At 40.1% G+C, this 18,296-nt stretch overlaps 1 protein-coding gene across 5 annotated transcripts in view; it reads left to right on the forward strand.

Annotated features, from left to right (window-relative positions):
- Nucleotides 1–18,296, forward strand: part of BEGAIN (brain enriched guanylate kinase associated) — a 157,610-nt gene that overhangs the window by 131,736 nt on the left and 7,578 nt on the right. For all 5 annotated transcript variants that reach the window (XM_085061367.1, XM_085061366.1, XM_085061368.1 and 2 more), the window contains one exon: nt 16,710–16,817. In XM_085061367.1, the coding sequence (XP_084917493.1) occupies nt 16,710–16,817 (108 nt within the window). The remainder of the gene's footprint in view (nt 1–16,709; nt 16,818–18,296) is intronic.

Here is an 18,296-nt window from a genome sequence, read left to right on the forward strand (position 1 = left end):
TTAGAGTAACTTTGAGAATGGGGCCTGGGGGAAAATATCATCAAGTTCTGTTGCACGTAGCTGGGGAGCTGAAAAATGAAAACATTTTATATTCTGACTCACTTTTCAGTTCTGACTCTTATCCAACACTTCTTCCCAGTAGTCAGGAGGTGGCATCGTCTGCAATCACTATAGAAATAGCCAGTCATATTTTTCCCACTTTCAGGAGTGCCATGAAAAGTTCCTTTAAAAATGAAATTTGAGAGAGGAGAGAAATTAACACCAGTGTTATGAAAAGGTTCAGGTTGGAGGGATTTTACACACACAGACACACTCATGCACACACTTGATTCTTGAATTTGGAAATTCCTGTTCATCCTCAAAACAAGTGGTATGACAATAAAATGGTTCTCTCATCAACTCTGTTCTGTGACCACAATATATCCCAATGAGATTGTTGGGTTGCAATCCTCTCTTGAAAGAAATGTGTTCATCTAATTCATGTTATGAGTGCAGGATAATGCTTTTAAGTTTTAAGCTTCGAAAGTAAATTCTGTTTTAAAACTCTGATTTGTCCATTGCATTTTGAAATATAGATCAGAGCTTTTATAGTGTTAATTTGAAGAAAATTTTATATTAACACATTACTAATGTAAAATGAGTGTTATAGATAATCCCTTAATATTTTAAAACGTTCAGGTCACTTTATTTAAGCAACACTACAACAACAAAAGTATCTGTCGTGGGTTTGAGACAGGACCCTTGCCAGGAGGACGCACGAAAAGGGGCAAACAGGCTTCAAGCTTAAAGTTGCAAAAAGTGTTTAATTACCTAACAGAATTGGAGGATAAATGCAAGGCAAAAATATACTTTTCATACATGATTTTGTTCACTCCCCCCCCTCCCTCTTACGAACCTATAGTATTCACCCCCTTTCCTCCTTTACAATCCACAAGCCAGGTGGGGGGGGCAGGGTGTGGGGTCTCTTTTCAGTCCACAGAGCAGATTCTCAAATTTACTCATCACCACAATTCTTCTACTACAAATACTCTTTATCTCTACTTGTTTCTCTCTCTCTTCAGACAGTTTTCTGCTCTCACCCCCACCCTCTTAAGAAGCAGTCTCTGCACTCACCCCCCCTTTTCCCTCTTTGCAAACTAGCAACACAGACAGGGGCAGGTTGAGGGGTCTTCTGGTCAGTCCAATCAGGAAAAGAGGTTCTCTACTTAGCCAGGGGTCCTTCCCACGAGAGACAGTCCTCTAGGAACTTCTTTGGCGTGGGTCCAATCTCATGAGCAACATCCCGCCCAAATTCTGCTGCAACATGAGTTCTCTTGTCCATAAGGTGCTGTGCAGACTCTCCCGAGCTGAGGCCAGGCTGCTTCCATGCCAGGAGCAAGGCCTATCTCTCTCAGTCAAGGCCTTTTCAGTTTTAACTCTTAGATGAGACTCCCACTGGTTCACAGTCTTTTCCAGGCATCCACCTCCTCCTCTGGAGAGAGCTGTGGGTGTATTTCTGCATCCTTATGGACTCCATGGGCTGCAGGAGGAATTTCTGGCTCCCCCATAGCTTCCACCACGGCTAGCAGAAAGTTTCAGCTCTGGTGCTGGAAGCACTGAAGCACCTCTTTCTCCCCCCTTCTTCACTGACCTTGGCACTCTCCATGCTGTTCTCCCTCACATATTTTCACCTGCACCTCCTCCTCCTCCAACTACAAAGTGAAAGAAGTGCGCCTGCTTTGTTTTGACTTTTTCTTAAATATGTTTTCACAGAGGCGTAACCAGCACCTCCAATTGGCCCAAACTTGGCCGGCAGCATGTCCATCACTTTCAGAGCCATCAGAGATTGGCTCTGCTGGACTTGATGTAAAAACTTCCAGAACTTGCACTCAGGACACACAGGAGCCATCTTTGTGCCACACCCCACCCTTCAGACACCTCCCTAGGCCTACTAGAACAGCTTCTGAGGGGCCCAAATTTCTCCTAGATGTTAAAAACACTTCGCTGATGTTTTGGGCCAATCAAAACCACCACATTATCTCTACTAGATGATCTTTGAAGTCCCTTCCAGGCATTTCCATGATCTTCCAGAGGTGTAGAAGTTGTCCAAGTGATATGAGATGTGTAGCTTCTCTTCAGTGGTTTGCTGATTGAAGCTTGAAGATAAGCCATAACTTAAGCTTTTTTTCCTGCATCTGCATCACATAATCATTAAAACCCTGACTTGAGACAAGGTACAGGACAGGGCTCTGTCTTGGCATATAGTTTGAACTTGCAAGGTTCTGCTTCCACCTCTATCTTCCTATTCACAGAGCACTTGAACATCTTGAACTGCTCCATGTCTTCAGACAATCCCTTAGCAGAGAGTTCAGATGTTCTTGGAATGACACCAGTGAAAAAGGGTGGTATAGATTGCAGCTCCATAGCAGCAGACTGATATCTTTAAATAATGCATCTAGAAGCTGAGTCACCTGTAGTAGGAACATTTTAGGCTGCTGCATAATTCAGGAGCTTTTGTTCCTATAAAGAATACATTAAGGTTTTCAATTCTAAACTTCTAACAGGCCCATGATCGCCTGACAGTGAAAACCAGTGACAATTAACATCTTGTACAGTTTAAAGATCTCAGTGTTTGACTTGCATTTTTCATTTCCATTTCTCCTATAGTCCTCACACTCCCATGCACCCTCATGACAATGACCTGACTCTAAACACCATTCCAGGGCAGCCTTTCTTCTCTCTGAGGCTGGCCCAGGGTGAACCCTGATGAGGACTTTTCAGGGAAGACTGGGCAGACTCATATCTCCATTCAAAGCAGACCACCACAGCTTGAAGAATTCATAAGATGCCAAGCCCAAGGACTAGAAAAGCTGCTCTGGTGATGACCTTCAGCCACATGGAGCAGTGAGATGCCTCCAGGGTGGTTCTTACTGAGCCAGGACATGCAGAGGACATGTGTCAGATCCAGCCTTCTTCAGCTAGGCAACAATCACCTCATGAAGTGTCAGCCAGCTTTTTGCAAGTTCTTCTGGCATTTACTCACCAATAAAAAAGAAAAATTTGTATTCTGCAAGCACAGGAATTGCTGACTGAAGTGTTTATGGCATGAGTTAGAAGGATCAGATGAGTGATCACAGTGGTCTTCTTGCTGGCATGGAAAACCTATTAAAAAAACAAGTTGTTTTGACTGAGTTGGCTAAATTATTTATGAATGCCTGGATTTTCATACAGACAGATCTAGAGAACCTAAAATCTGCTATGGCACCTCATGCCAGCTCTTAAGCTGCATTTTTGTTAGCTATCAAATAGCAATTAGGACATTGCTTAGAATCAACCTTCTGTATCTAATCTGCTGGAAAATATGGACTTTGATATCATGCCAGAGTGGTAGGAAGTGTTTCTGTACCTTCCAATAGTGCCTAGTTTTATCACTAAAAGCACAGCCTGTGATGAGGTTTAAATAGTATAGCATTGCCTTCAATTAAAGGGTTTTTTCCTCCTACCTGTGTGTGTTAAATTATACTTGAACAAATTTAAAATATCTATATTAAGTTATATTTTCCCACAGTGGTAAAAGATAAATTGAGAGAGAACCAAACTGTAGTTTTACTGATGACTTTAAACATTTACTGGAGCTGGATTCTGGAGCACACCAGGACTTTTCCTTCCCACAGCAGGTTACAGAAGATTTTTAAAAGTTTTGATTCAGAATATACTGGATCTCCTGATGTCTAAGAACAACTCTTATAAATTCTGATGAATCTTGAGACTAGTGCAGAGGCATCCAGCATTACTTTCTAGCTGTCAGGTTGCCTGAAGTTTGACCTCTTACTCACCCAAAATGTACTCATGGATGGGAACAATATTCATTCTCTTATTTTGGAGTGCCAGAACAGAAAAGCACTCTAAAAACTAAATTTGTTAAGATTAAAAGCTAGAGCTAAAAAATGGGATTAAAGAACCCTTTTAACAATCAGAGATTTTGTCTAAAGCCTTGACATGAATTTCTTATCACTAATGAGCATCAACACAGCTCTTCAGTGTCCATCCACATGAGCACATTTCTCTCAATAAATAATCCTCAGTAGCTAAAAAGCAAATTATGTCTGCACTCTCCAAGCATAAGATGTTATGACAGGAAGCATTAGAAAAGGACCAGTAAATTAGATGTCAATTCTGAAGACAACAAGTACATGCAATGTAGTACATTGCGTGGAGGATGAATTCAAACAGAGCAATGTGAAAATACAGGGAAACAAAAGCTAATAAACCATGTCATAAACAAAAGTCATAAACAAAAGGCTGAGTAAAAAAATCAGACTAATTAGATTAAAATTTTCACTGAATTTAAAACTAAAGTTCGTAGAAATACTTTTGAACAACAACGAGATGGAAGGAACCAGAAGGCAATCAACAGGAACAGAAGGATATGGACTTTTGTAGAATGGGACATTTGGGTCTAGCTTCTAACCTTCAGTTTTCTGGGGTCTATTCTCTGTCAAATATTTTTCATTCCAACCTAAACCATGAGTAAAAAGAGTTCCTCTAAAGTTCCTTTCTGAGATCAAAGCCCTAAGGGTTAACCAGTGCATTCTCAGGTGTGAGCCTATGCTTTTTCCTTCCTCTTCTGACAGGTTTGGGGGCCTAACATCCTGCTCAATACTTGTGTTTTCCATAAACCAGTAAAGTTGTCCTCTTCACAGTGAGAGAGGACTTGGTTATGGCAGTTAAATCTCATTTTCCTAGTGGCAGAGAACAGTTTACCTACCAGGCTCCCAGGGCTTTTTGTATTCCCTTGGCAGGAAGGAAATAGCTGTCAAATTATTTCAGTGTCCATGATTGAAGGACCATCCCTTCAAGAAGTGGAAAATGAACCCAAATTACGAAAAAAGAGGGAAAATAGTTAATATTTTGTGTTTACCAGGAAGTTTTGGGGGTTTTTTTGTTTGGTTTTGGAGAGTTGGGTTTTGCTTTTCTCTGTTTCCAGAGAGTTGTCTCTATAAGTAAATGAATTTGTTATAAGCAGTAACTGAATTTCAAATCAATGGCATCTGGCAGACACCACAGTCAATAAAAGAAATCAAGGGTGTCAAAACTGGAGTAAAAAGTTTATTATGGACAGTTTTAATCTCTGATGTTTTGCAGAAGAAATTTCCAAAACCTTTCTGTGTAGCACCCAGAGATATACTAAGTGCTTCTGCTCTTGGGGTAACTCAAAACTCAGTGTGGGCAAAGTTCCTCCAGTTTGTCCCTATGGCTCTGTGTAGTCCAAATGTGCAGCAGCTCCCTTTAATATTTGGCCTTTGCTTCAAGGCCAAACTTTCTTTTTCTAGTGATTGCAATCCAACTTCCAAATTCAATGGAAACTACAGACAATGTTAAGCAATGTGTCTTAGCGAATGCTTGCAAAATTCTTCTTATAAAAAACAGGAGCCCACATAAATTTCCACCTAAGATTCCTAAAAGAACCAGCTGAACAGATTCCCAGCTTCCTACTCCAAACTAAATTAGAAATACATTCTAATGTGTTAAGCCAATGTTCATTTTTAAAAAGACTCTGAATGTAGAGACAATTCTGAACCAACTGTTCCAACATCCAAGGGGTCAAGCATAGAATGGGGCAAATAGAGGTTGTACAAAACACAAAGTCATTGTTTATGTTGTTCAGCTACTGGAAAATTAAATCAGAAGAGTATAAATAATGGAAGTCAACACATTTTTATGAAATGTTGTTAAGTAAACCAGAATTTCTTTTGCAACGGCAATTGAGTAGATATATTTGGATAGTAAGACTTGACAAGTACCACTTCATATGACTGTGATTACCAAATAAACATGATACAGCATCAAAAGCAGTTAGCAGAAGGGTTGCAGTAAAAGTCACCTCAAAAAGTAGCAGGCACTGTGGTATTTTCATTTATAAGAGTCTTTTCAGAGGGTTGGATCAGGACAGCTCAGTGAGTGGAACAGGTCTCAGCACTAACCAATGCTTTCAACAATGTCCTAAAAGTAAACATAAAATTATTGCTGATAAAATGAGATAAAAGGATTAGCAATGTTGTTAAATGTTGATAACCAGTGCCTTTCATATGATGTTCCCATTCAGTCAAAATATGTTTTTCCACAGATATTTAAAAGTGTAAAATCTATGAGGGTGCTTGGCAGACCTTATTGCAAAAAATGGGAAGGAGGAAATAAAGGGAGAGGGTTGTGCTCTGGAAAGGAGGGACTCAGGGAAGGTCACTGACTCTGAAAGTCAGACTGGTTGAACAACTCCATGTGAGTCCCCAACAGCAAGACATGACAAAAAATGACAAAAGTAGTATTTGTATAACCATGAGAAAAGAGAATAGAGTAGAATGATAATTTTGCCACCATTTCAGACAAAAGAAAATCCAGTTTGAAGACAGTGGCTGAAGTTCTGATATTTACAATTTTCAGAGGGTTTGTAAAATCATTCAAGTTGTCTGAAAATTGGAAAGGCTGAGAAGTAAAGAAGCTGCCTCAGCAAGAGACTCAGGCAGCCCACAGGTTCAGTGCAGTGAAGAAAGACAACTGACTCATATAAATGTCTTCACAGAGAGAAAATGCTAAATATCAGACAGCTTTTTAATCAGGCAAAATAAGAACTACACTCAACATCCAGACCTGTTCAAAGGGGAAAGCTGTTTGCACATGCAGAGGCACAGAGCTCCTGGTATCCAGGGAAATAGCATATTCTTCCTTTCTTGAGGTTTTCCCATCAAACAGGTCATTACAATCAACTTGCTGAAAGCCTGTCTCAGCTAGATTCACATTAGTTGCAAAATCTCTTCATGCTGCTCTTCCCTGGGGACAGTTACAGACCCAGAAAAGCAAGCTTCCCGTGAATTACAAGATTTATGTCTTGGGATATATGGATTCAGTCCCTGCCTCTGCCAAACATGATTTATGTGTCATTGAGCTAGTTATTCAAAGTAAGCTTCATTTTACCTGCTTTTAGATATCTACATGGTAGATGTCTATTTAGCATGTGTATATCTGAAGCATTTTTATCCTCAGCATTTTTATCAGCCAGTGGAGAGATGCAGACACCTGTGGAGAGTTACTCCTCCAACGATTCTCAAAAAAAAATCACCATACAAAGAGAAATTTGATGCTTTGAAGAAATCTCTATGCTGACTGAAAGAAAACAGGAAGGTGACTGGCTTAGACTTGGGCAATTACACTCCAGACATATAAATAAGGAAAGGTTTGCTTTAGCCTCTCCTCAAGAGGATATTAATATTTCTAAACTGCTGTGAAAATAATACCTTAGAGACTTAATATTATTAGGAAATATATGAATAGCTATAATAGAAGAAATTAAGGAAACAGAGTGTTCAAATTTTTTCCAGGCTCCAGGGCAAAAGAAAACTGAATCTTGGGATGGCATTGGAAAATATTTAAACTGTGGCCAGATCTCTGAATGCCATGGAGAAATACTGAGGCTATTGAATCCATGTATACTTTCCTTGGTGGCAAAAATAGCACAAAATATCTCTTTCCAAAACCAAAGGTTTTTCAGTTTTGAAAGGTTATTTTTGATCAGCCTGGCTTTCAGGATGGCCACAAAGTTGTGCCAGCAGAGCTGATGGGGCCATGAACTGTTCTGTGGCAGCAAAGGCCTTCTAAACCAGATTCACAACTGGAAAAAAAGGATTGTGGAATTACAGTACAACTCAGGATAGTTAAGGAGGCAAATGAAATTCCAGCAAAGCTCTGAAATGGCACAGGGGAGAGCAGTGCTGATTCAAGACAGTTGATCTTGTGGCATGGAACAGAGGTTGTGACATTTCTCTTGATGAAAAGGTAGAGTCTCTCCCATCTACACAAACTCTGGAGGCCACAGCTGAAGTGACCATCCTGAAGAGCAACACACAGCAGTGAGTTTCCTGTCTGCTTGTTCATAAAAATATATCCATCTTTAATTTTCTTTGGATTTGATCCCAGCAGTCAGATGGGAAGGAAGTATTGCACTTCCCTTATAGTAAAACCTAATCAGTTACACCAAGCAATCCATTCTGCAGCCTTTCCTTATGCCAGGAGGGATTACTCCTCAAGCACCACTGAGCAGAAACAGTGTCCCCATGTGAGGGTCAAATGTGCCTCTATCTAACAAAGCCTCCCATGACCACAACCTCCAGGAAACACCTCTCCAGCTCTCCTGCACACTCCCACCTGTCCCTCCTCACAGGTTTCCTCAGCAATTCCAAAGAGCCACAATTAAATCCATGTCAAAAAGGCCTACAACAATGACCCCCCCAAACTGTGTTAGGAGACAGAGAATATTTGAGTAACATACTAGCAGGGTTGGAAGCAAAATTCTGTCTTTTTTTCAAGCAATTTGTACAATGGCTCTTTCCTTTTTTATACTTTTTTTTTTTTGCAATAGTTATTTAATGTAGTCATTATACTTGGTTATGGCAGTTTGAATTGGGATGCTGCCAAAAAGACACTATTTAGCAGGGTCTGAGGGGCTGGATATTTGAACAGAGTATTTTATTTTAATGAATTTCCACTGCTTTGACTTGAAAGGGGCTTATAGGGATTTTCTCACAATGTTCTCAAGGATCTGGGGGTTGATTGGGGTGGGGGGAAAACACCAAACCTTAAATACCTTCACCCAATATGAGCTTTTACTAAGTAAATAGCAGAGATATATTGTAATAAAAAGGAGAGTCTAATTCACACAGAAAAGACACAAGTACACTATGTTTATTCCCAGTACTACACTTACAATTTTTCAGCTGGCTTACCATATCTTCCCAATCAATATCCCAGCTGATGTTTCAATGTATATTAAACAGATAACAATAATGCAGCAATAATCCTAATAGCAGGATTTCTACCATGACAGTCTCTGTGGGGAGGGCAGAGCTGCTGGGCTGGCTCTGGGCTGTTCAGGGTCCACCCAGCAGGGCTTGGGCACAAATCCAGCTCATCACAGGTCTTCACTGCAGGAAGAGATTCTGTGCACTCAAGTGCAAGGATGAACCCAGAGAGGAAAAGTCAGCCTTTCCAGGACTGTGATATATCAGAGAAAACTTTTCTGAGAGGGAAGTTATTTATCTCCCTAGAGAGCATTTAGCTAAAGTGTTCTTTTAGTCACAGGGGGAAAGGCAGGGGAATTCAAGTTTCCTTCTACACAACTAATTATTAAAAGAAAGTGTCAAAAGGTGACAGGAAATGTGAATGTCAAAATTCCTAGAGCAGAACTAATTATTAAAGAGCAAAGTACTGTAAATAATCTAGCCTTCACTTTTTTTATTTGGTTGGCAAATTTTCCTTGTTTAGGTAGTGAACTCTAATTAGTATTCACTTGGATATTAAAATAATCTGCAATTAATGTGAATGAATTTAATATTCCGAAGTTCAGAATTCCACATTTTTCTTCCTAGACCATTTTACTTCTTTACTCAGGGAAATTAATGCCACCTCCTCTTTCTAGACCATCTAAGTAGTTCATTTAAGCAGTATCCAGTTTCCAGTAATTTCTCTATTTCAACAGAGGAGCCTTTGTGGCTGGAAAGTTTGAGTGTTGGGCACTCAGTCCTAAGAGTGACATCTTCAAGCTACATGGCTGATGAGCCTGCCCTGTGTGACCTGCAGCAGTGGAGCTTCTTCCTTTCTTCCCATTCACACAAATTCTTTTTCTTTTTGCAGATTTCTTTTCTCCTTACCACTAGCTCAGCTGAAGTCTCGATTCTTTTCATTTTGCTGTGACCATGTAATTCTTCTAAATTATTTTGATGAGCTCCTAGGAAGAGTTAAAAAATAAAATTAAAAAACAGAATTCAGCTATGGGCAAGGACAGACAATCCAGGCTCTTCCTGAGCTAACCCAAGGGTCACTCATCTGTCACTTCCTTTTATCCCATGTGTTCATCATAAGAAAAGCCTGTCACATTGGAAAAATGTTCTTGCCACTATCTTCTTTATGTGGAAGAACTCCAACATGACATAGATTTTTGCAGTAGGTAAAGTCTAAGGCAAAAGACACATCAACAACATATTTTCTCTGACCTGCCCAGAAAAATGGGCATTTTCAAATCCTTAGTGCCACACATTTGTCTCTGAAGAATGCAGCCTTGCCTGCAACCTTGGCAGCTTGGCAACAGAAAATCACTTTAAATAAATATCTAATATTCCGTAGGATAAATATAATGAATTAGTCATTGCTCCTTACCATAATGTAGTAGCATTCCTGAAAGCCAGGCTCTATTAGCATTTTGAAGAGGTATTGAGACAAGGATGGGTGTCCTGGGGATTACTGCAGTGGGAAGCAAAGATGAGACAGTGGTAGATGATGTAGTGCAGTCAGGATGCTGCCACAGTCTCTGCATACATCCCTACACATTCCTGCAGTTTTGTTTGTAACTTGATAAAGAATTACCTTATAAATCTGCTAAACACTTGGCTCTTTTCCTCTTTTGCTTGTAAAGATGCACCTTCTTAAATAGACTTTTGGGTTCAGTGAATCTGTAAGTGAACAGCTCCTTTGGATACTCATTTTACTCTTAAAACAAAATAAGATTGTTATGCAAAAAAGTAAAACTAAAAATTTAATGTGTATTAAATGTTGCTTTCATGCTGCAATGATTAGCAGCAAATCCTCCACCCCAAGGATCATGTTGTGAACTAGTATCAGCTGATACAGTCTCATTATTCATTGAAAAGTCTTTCATTATTATTTGCTCTTCTGATGTTGTCAGTTCACTGTTTTTATTACAGTTTCTGCCCGTGGGTGCAAGTGAATGTGGATAGGGGATATCCACTGCTCTTCACTGGCAGATAAACTCACACAGAGCATCCATAAACAGGCAGAAATACAAAAATGTCATCTGTCATAGCACCATGAAGACCCACAGAGCAGAAACTAACATGCAGCAATACACAAAATCAGAAATTACCGCTTAGAATATCCAGTAGTTCCTGCAAATCTAAACCATCTTTTGCTTCTTTATGAGCCAATTGATGAAACAAGTTATGTACATGGTCTGCAGGGAAGTACTGCAAGTAGAGCAGCTGTTAACTTTCAGAGTTACAGAGGGAAAAAAGGTTTTGTTTCCACCACATTTCTCATTCTTGTTTTCTTTACCTTGTTGGGTATAACTCTGGCCTAGCCATGACCACCATTACATATGTTTCCATTTAGGACTCTGCTTACAAGCTGAGATCCCTTGGTTTGAACACCTTGCTCAGCTGAGACCATGACACACCTGGGTGGGAAGGAGAACATAAGCTGGAGCTAATCCACATTAATACCTTCTGCAACAGTGAAAAGTTTCCACACCTGGTGGGAAAGACCATTGCATGATCTCCCAGTCTTAAATTCCATGAAGAATGACTATTTTTATTGATTTCTCACCAGGAAATTATCCATGTAGTGACAGATGCTATAAAGCAAATCCATCCTCACTCATTGAAGTGCTGTCATTGAACCATCACTGAGAATGCACAGGGCATCTGGGCCCCTTTCTTTGTGGTAGATAACACACTCACGTCCTTCATGATTGCTGTAATTATCAGCAATAACTAGATGCTGTGTCACTGACTCCAGAAGACATGCATTCACCTGCACAGAGCCAAATCTGGGATTTGTTTGAAGTCTTGATGGAATACCAGGGGAAAATCATAAGTGAATTTATTCATATTCATATTCTATGAATATTTGTGGTAAATTTTATTAGTACCTAGAGATATATTAATTCTATACTAAATCATCTTTGCATAACAATAAAAGAATTTAATTATATGTGGATATCAGCATTTGGTAGTAACAGGAATTTAATCTACCATATATCATAAAAACCCCAGTTATCACAGCAGACAGGTGAGATATGGAAGCCATACATTGTTCCAGAACTCTCAGGAGGATAGAGTGGTTGAGGGTCATTGGGACATCATCTGGTTCAAAGCCCCTGCTGAAACATGTACAGGAGGTTATCAAGGACCATGTCCAGACAGTTTTTTAATATCTCCAGAGAGGAAAACTCCACAATACGTCTGGGAAACCCTTTTTCAGTGCTCAGTCACCCTGACAGTAAAAGAGTTTTCTATGTTCAGATGGCACTGTTTGTGTTTCATGTGTTGTGCCACTGGTATTGTGCCCACTGCTTCTTGTCCTGTCACTGGACACCTCTGAAAAGAGCCTGGTTCTGTCTTCTTTGCACCCTTCCTTCCTCCCTTCAGATATTTATTCACATTTTTTAAGATCCCACTCAACCTTAAAGCATAAGCAGTGAAAAGAGTGTGACTGCTGGTCTAGAAGAAAAGTGCTAAGTTAACAGTCTTACACTCGTGTACAAAGGTGGGGGATCTCTCCTGTGAAAGTGTTGTGTTCCTCCTCTACAAGCAGAGTAGTAAAGAAAAAAGGGAACAAAGTTCTGCCTGTATTCCTCATGCAAAAACATTGTAGTAAAGCTCTGTCAAGACTTTCAGGATGGGATACCAGTATCACTTTGGTGGTATTTGTAACAGAAAAAGTCTCTCTCTTTCTGTCTGTCATTTGGGCATTACTTTTTAAGAAGTATTTCCAAAGGAATACTGCTGGGCACTAATAACCTGACGGCCTGTACTACCATTACATTACTGTCACTGTAGCATCCAAATTGTATCCACAGAAACATTCCTTACAGGACCATCAAGAACAGATTTACTTTGTCATGTTTGAAAAGTCTGACATTTCCACAGACCAGCACTTCCCATTTGCAAATCTGAGACTGCTTTCCAAAGGTCTGTACACATCAGAGCTCCCGTAGGACAGCAGAGACGACAGCAAGCAGCCAAGCCTTGACTAATAGGCTGACAGTGCTTTATGGTAGGACACCCTCCAGCTGCTGGAAAGCAACGAAGGGAGACTGAAACATTACCAGAGAGAGACACAACTCTGAGCCTGCCCATTTCTGCTGAAGGACTGGAGTAGGAACATTTATGGATCCACTAACATGCAAGATAAAAAGATCTTTTCATCTAGCTTTTGTTACTTTTAAAAATATACTTACCATTAATTATTTCATGCTGTATTAACCTACCAAAATTCCTTTCACCCCACTTGTATCACAGATTTCAGATGTAAGGAGACTAGATGGCACCAAACACTTTGGAAAGTGACAACTTATATTTTTATGGATCTGTAAATATATGAGGGATGTTGTCACTGTGATAGATACAAATTATAGGAAAAGGCCTCAAAGTTCCAGACGGAGATTATATATTGTATTATATCATTTAGCTCCTTTGTGAAGAGCAGATATTCAATTCCTTCATCACATCTGATAAGGAAGCACTAAGGTTCCTGCTAAATGCAGGGTAGGATAAGGTGCCCCCAGCATTGCTGCTGTGATTGCTGGAGTCACCCAGCAGTACAGATTTTATCTGACTCAGATGTGGGCACATGACTGTAGTTTCCTTGTGTTAGTCAGACACTACAGAGCTGTATTCTCCTGTGCTGGCTCTGTGTCAGGGGATGAGGGAGGGAGAAGACGCACAGAGCTGACTCAACAAAGATTTCTGAACAAGGATCCAGCAGCCTCTCCCCCTGCTGCAGTCTCTGGCTGTGGCATTTTGGAGTGGACTTCAGGAACCCTCAGCCCAGCTGCAAGCTATTGGCATATCAATGACACCATTGATTTAATTCACCACTGAGCTCTGAGAGATAGGCTAGCAGCACCTGCAGAGCAGAAAGCAGTGCCAAAGGGAGGGAGGAGAGGTCACCAGCCTGATGGAAGAGTAGGAGGACCAAGCTTCTATAAACTACCAGAAATAGAGGGATCTGCCAAAAGTGGTTACAAGTAAAATAAGCATTTATATTTGTAACTCATGATCATAGCATTGATATTATGATTCCCATCCTCCTTTCATGTCTCTCTGGCAATCTGATGCTGAAAATATGATTGTTCTGCTGCAGCTGGAGAGCTCAAAGTTGCAGCCCCCAGTGAGCAGCAATCCCTCTAATACAGCAAACCAGCACTGCCAGACTGTCTCTTCCAGCTGCACTATTTTCCCATAGGTGGTGTCAGAATAAAGCCTTTGTCCTCTTGCTGCCACCACTGCACCACAGTAATGCCTGGCTGAAGCCTTGAGCTTCCAAAGATGGACAAACAGTATGTGGTCAATATGCCAAAGGATTTCAGTGTCCTGCCCACTCTTAGACTATCTCATTTTGCCACATTGAAACAGACTTTTTGCTCATGTCAACAAAACTGATTTCAAGTGAAAGATGTGAATTGATACTATTGGAAAAGACTGGGACTGGCCTTTCCTTCTTATTTCCTATCCTCCACAGCACTACTGACATGTTTATTACTTCGGTGTCCACCTGCTGACCTGTATAGTATAAATTTAAACCGAGGTGAATTTTACAGTTCAACAAATACAGAACCTTTTAAAGTTACACTTGAGCAGATATAAAGTCTGGGGAACGTCATCCAAATGTTATCATAACTGAAATAAAATGAAACCATAATTCAGCCAGATTCAGCATCACTCAAATACAGTGGAAAGTAGTGCTTCCAAAGCCTGAATCTGCTGCTTTTATTAGTTTCTCTCCTGAAAAATAGAAATCCTTTATCAGATGTTCTCTCCTGAACTGCAAAATAGAACGAATACAGTTCAATTTGGCTAGGCAAGGGCAACAGTTACTGAGATCAGAGAGATTTAGAGCAACAGAGTTCTACAAATCAGCTGTCCTGGCCTGACAACTTGTCATACAAGGACTGATAAAATCTGCCATACAAATGGTTATTTGGAAGATTAAGTCTGTACTCAGTGGACCTGAATCCTTCAAAAGCATGAAATAACTTAGAAAATTGAGGGGACACATTTTTTGCTGGTATTTAGGTAGTCACTTGTCTACCTCATTACACAGCTAAATACCTCAGAAAATGTAATCTTCCATCACAGTCTCGAAGGAGACAGATTTTTAGAGGTGCACAGATGGCCAGGAGGTTTATAAAGAGCCTGGTTGTTTAGTTCACTATAAAATCAATGAGAGTTAAGGGTCTCATATAAAACCACGTTGATCTGCCTAATTACAAAACACAGCCCTGTGTCTGGTCAAAATCAGTAAGGTTGGAGCCTTGCAAGCTCTCAAAGCTGCACTTTGGCATTCCATGAGGTAATCCCCAGGCAGGAGTGCCTGATCAATGGGAACAAGGAAGGGAGAGGTGTCAAACCTGAACCAGACACAGCTGGACTGTCAGGACAGAGGTCTGGCAGCAGCAGGGAACAGAGAGTCCCTAGAAAAACTGACATTAAAATAGGCCAGTCCAGACCTTCACAGAGACACTTCAATCAAATCTGCACAGTTTAAAGCAAGCTGTGGGTTTGCTTAGACCATTTGAGAAGGTGTTTTTCTTTAAATAGCAACTTAGGATGAGAGCTGCCACTTCCAATTTAATCACCCTTCTTTAATACAGGCTGGTGCTTTGCAGCTGGATAATTAACCTTGATATTCATTTGGACTTCAAAACATCCAATTCCCATTGCTGTCAATTAGCTGACGATGTCAAGTGTGTGTTGATAGAAGATTTTTGTGTGACCCTGGCAATATGGCACTTGGGAAATTTCAGTCCTTCACAACTGACTCTAACAATTTTAGAATGGGAAGTGACATTCACAGAATCATAGAATGGTTGAGGTTGGAAGGGACCACTGGAGGTCATCTGTTCCAACCTCCCTGCTCAAACAGGCTCCTCTGGAGCACTTTACTCAGAGTTGTGTCCAGGGAGATTTTTAGTATCTCCAGGGGAGGAGACTCCTCTACCTCTATCTAAAAGACCCTCCAGATAATTTTCAATCCTTCCTGTTATCATGTTCTTGCAGAGAGCTCTTAGGGCACAGAAGATTCCTTGATCTCAGAGCATTCAGAAGATTCAGAAGATTTCTAACACTAACATAAGGCAGAGGGCAGGGTTATAAATCACTGCCACACAATGATTTTTGATATAAGAGGCAGTACAATAATCACTGCATATCAAAATGAGACAAAATATAGGAAGGGCCAGTGGCATTTCATTCTTTCCGCTGATTTCTTTGCATTTATAATATAGAGTTACAACCTACTGGTAACAAGATTAAATTAGTGGGCAGAAAGAAATTTGAATCAGACTGTTTTCCTCATATGCCACAGTGGGTTGTCTTCTGCTAATGAGTGTTAACCCTGTAATCAGGTAAACATTCACCTTGAAAAGTGAACAACCTTAATCAGGGCTTTTAAATCAGCCAGAACAGTCAAGAGCTGAAAAAAAATTCACTCAAACACAACTGCTTTTCTTTTTAAATATTGTTCTTTCTTCCTTATGAGAATAGGGAAAAATAGCACAAGTGAAATATTGCTGTGGCAAAAGAGCAGCTCCAGTCTCTTCTATGTTAGAAACCCTGTCCTGTGACTGAGGGATGTAGTGATTGATGCTCAATACAATGCTTTTGCACAGACTAACTAGAGCCTTTTGTGAAGGTTCCTAGTATGAACTCAATCTGACCTCCATATTTCTAAAGGACTTTAACTCATCTGCTGAGTATTAAAAAAAAGATAAAATAAAAAATTGAGAAAATAAATAAGGGGGGGAAGGAAAAAAAGAAAGAAAGAAAAAAGAAGTATCAGTCTGTTGTGCTTTTCTCTGGATTTGACAATGATATCAACCTGTGAGTCTTGTCTGAAATATTCTGACAGTAGAAAAAACACTGACGACTCAATTTTCTACACAGGGTCAACATTATGAAGAGGAAAAACGGGCTTTGAGCCATGAAATAATTGCACTCAACAATCACTTAATTGAAGCCAAGGTGACGATAGATAAGTTGTCAGAAGACAATGTAAGTATTTAATTATTAAATTGTATTCATTTTGAGATTATATTCAGAAAAAAATTAGGTCTTTCACTTCCCATGAAATGATAGAATATTTTTTATGTTTGTATAAAATGTAGCTTGTCACCTCAACAGTTAAAATTTATGTTAGTTCGTTTGTTCCCACCATTTTGTAAATCCAGCTCTCCTTATGCTATGAGGTTGGGGTACAACTTTTCATTGACTTTTTTTTCCTTATGTCTAGCCTGAAACTGATGAAAAAATATTCTAAGAAATAGCAATATTCTCATGTTGATTTTGCCATCAGTACAGCAAGCTGGTGCAAGCACATTGTCAGAGCTGTTGCAGGGACACGTGTGGAGTGAAAACTCATCAGAAGGACTTTAGGCACAGTGTAGAGCCCCACATTTCCTACAATTCTTTCATCCTTCAGTCTTTCCTCACCAAAAAGCCCAGCACAATTGAGCTCTACTAGCAGAAGGTAGGACTGACCCAGCCTGGTCACTCAGATACTGCTGCAGGGAGCAGAACTGCTTTCCCCAGCAGTTGTTCGTGTGTAACAATTTCCCTGTCTCTGTGTGGGACAACACAGGGGACATCTCTGGCTATTGTCACCCTGCATCTCATTAAACACTGCTGAAAAATGGCATGAGCACTGCAGCTGGCAACAAGCTCATTAAATCCTTCCTGAGACAAACCTACAAAGACAGCAAAGAGAGGAATATTGCAGGCATTTAGTTCATTATTGTGCCATTCCTTCCACACTTAATAAAAAATTCATCTACAGAAGACATGCTTCTGTTAGCACTTATTTTTCAGCATCTAACATTCAATCTTCCCATATTTCACATGAACTCTTAATCATAGCTGGGAGCATTTGATCCCATTAAAATGCCTGTTGATGTGAACTCTGCCTGTGCAATTAACAGCTTTCCAACAGAAACAGAAAGTTCCCAGTCTGACCCCTTACTTTTATAGAAGTTGAGTTGAAAGAACAGTTACTTCATAACTCTAACAGCTTTAAGTCATGGAGTGTGGTAAGTGTAATGGGTTACATTCAGGTTCATTTGGAAGCACAGGTATACCTCCAGACTAATTCAGCTGAAATCACTGGAGTTATTTCTGACTTAAAATAGAGGTGGAAAAAAATTGCAAAACTCTCCCTGTAAGTATGCATGCTATTTACACTGCTTTATGGAGTCAGGTTTGAACCCCCATTTGAAGTATTTTCAATATTCATAGTTTTGCTCTGACCACTACAGCATTGCCCAGAGGCCTCAAATAACAGTACCACTTCTCCAGACTTGAGGCTGGCTCATAAACAAAATTCTGCCCTTGCAGAACTCAAGAAAGTTGCATGAAATTGAGTCAAAAAGGTTTAGGTTGGATATTAGAAAAAGATTCTTCACCCAGGGGGTGGTTGGGCACTGGAACAGCTCCCCAGAAGTGATCACAGCCCCAGGCCTGACAGAGCTCAAGAAGTTT

The sequence above is a fragment of the Lichenostomus cassidix genome, chromosome 5 (assembly GCF_008360975.1).
Source record: "Lichenostomus cassidix isolate B80296 chromosome 5, HeHo_3.0, whole genome shotgun sequence".
NCBI classification, from domain to species: domain Eukaryota; kingdom Metazoa; phylum Chordata; class Aves; order Passeriformes; family Meliphagidae; genus Lichenostomus; species Lichenostomus cassidix.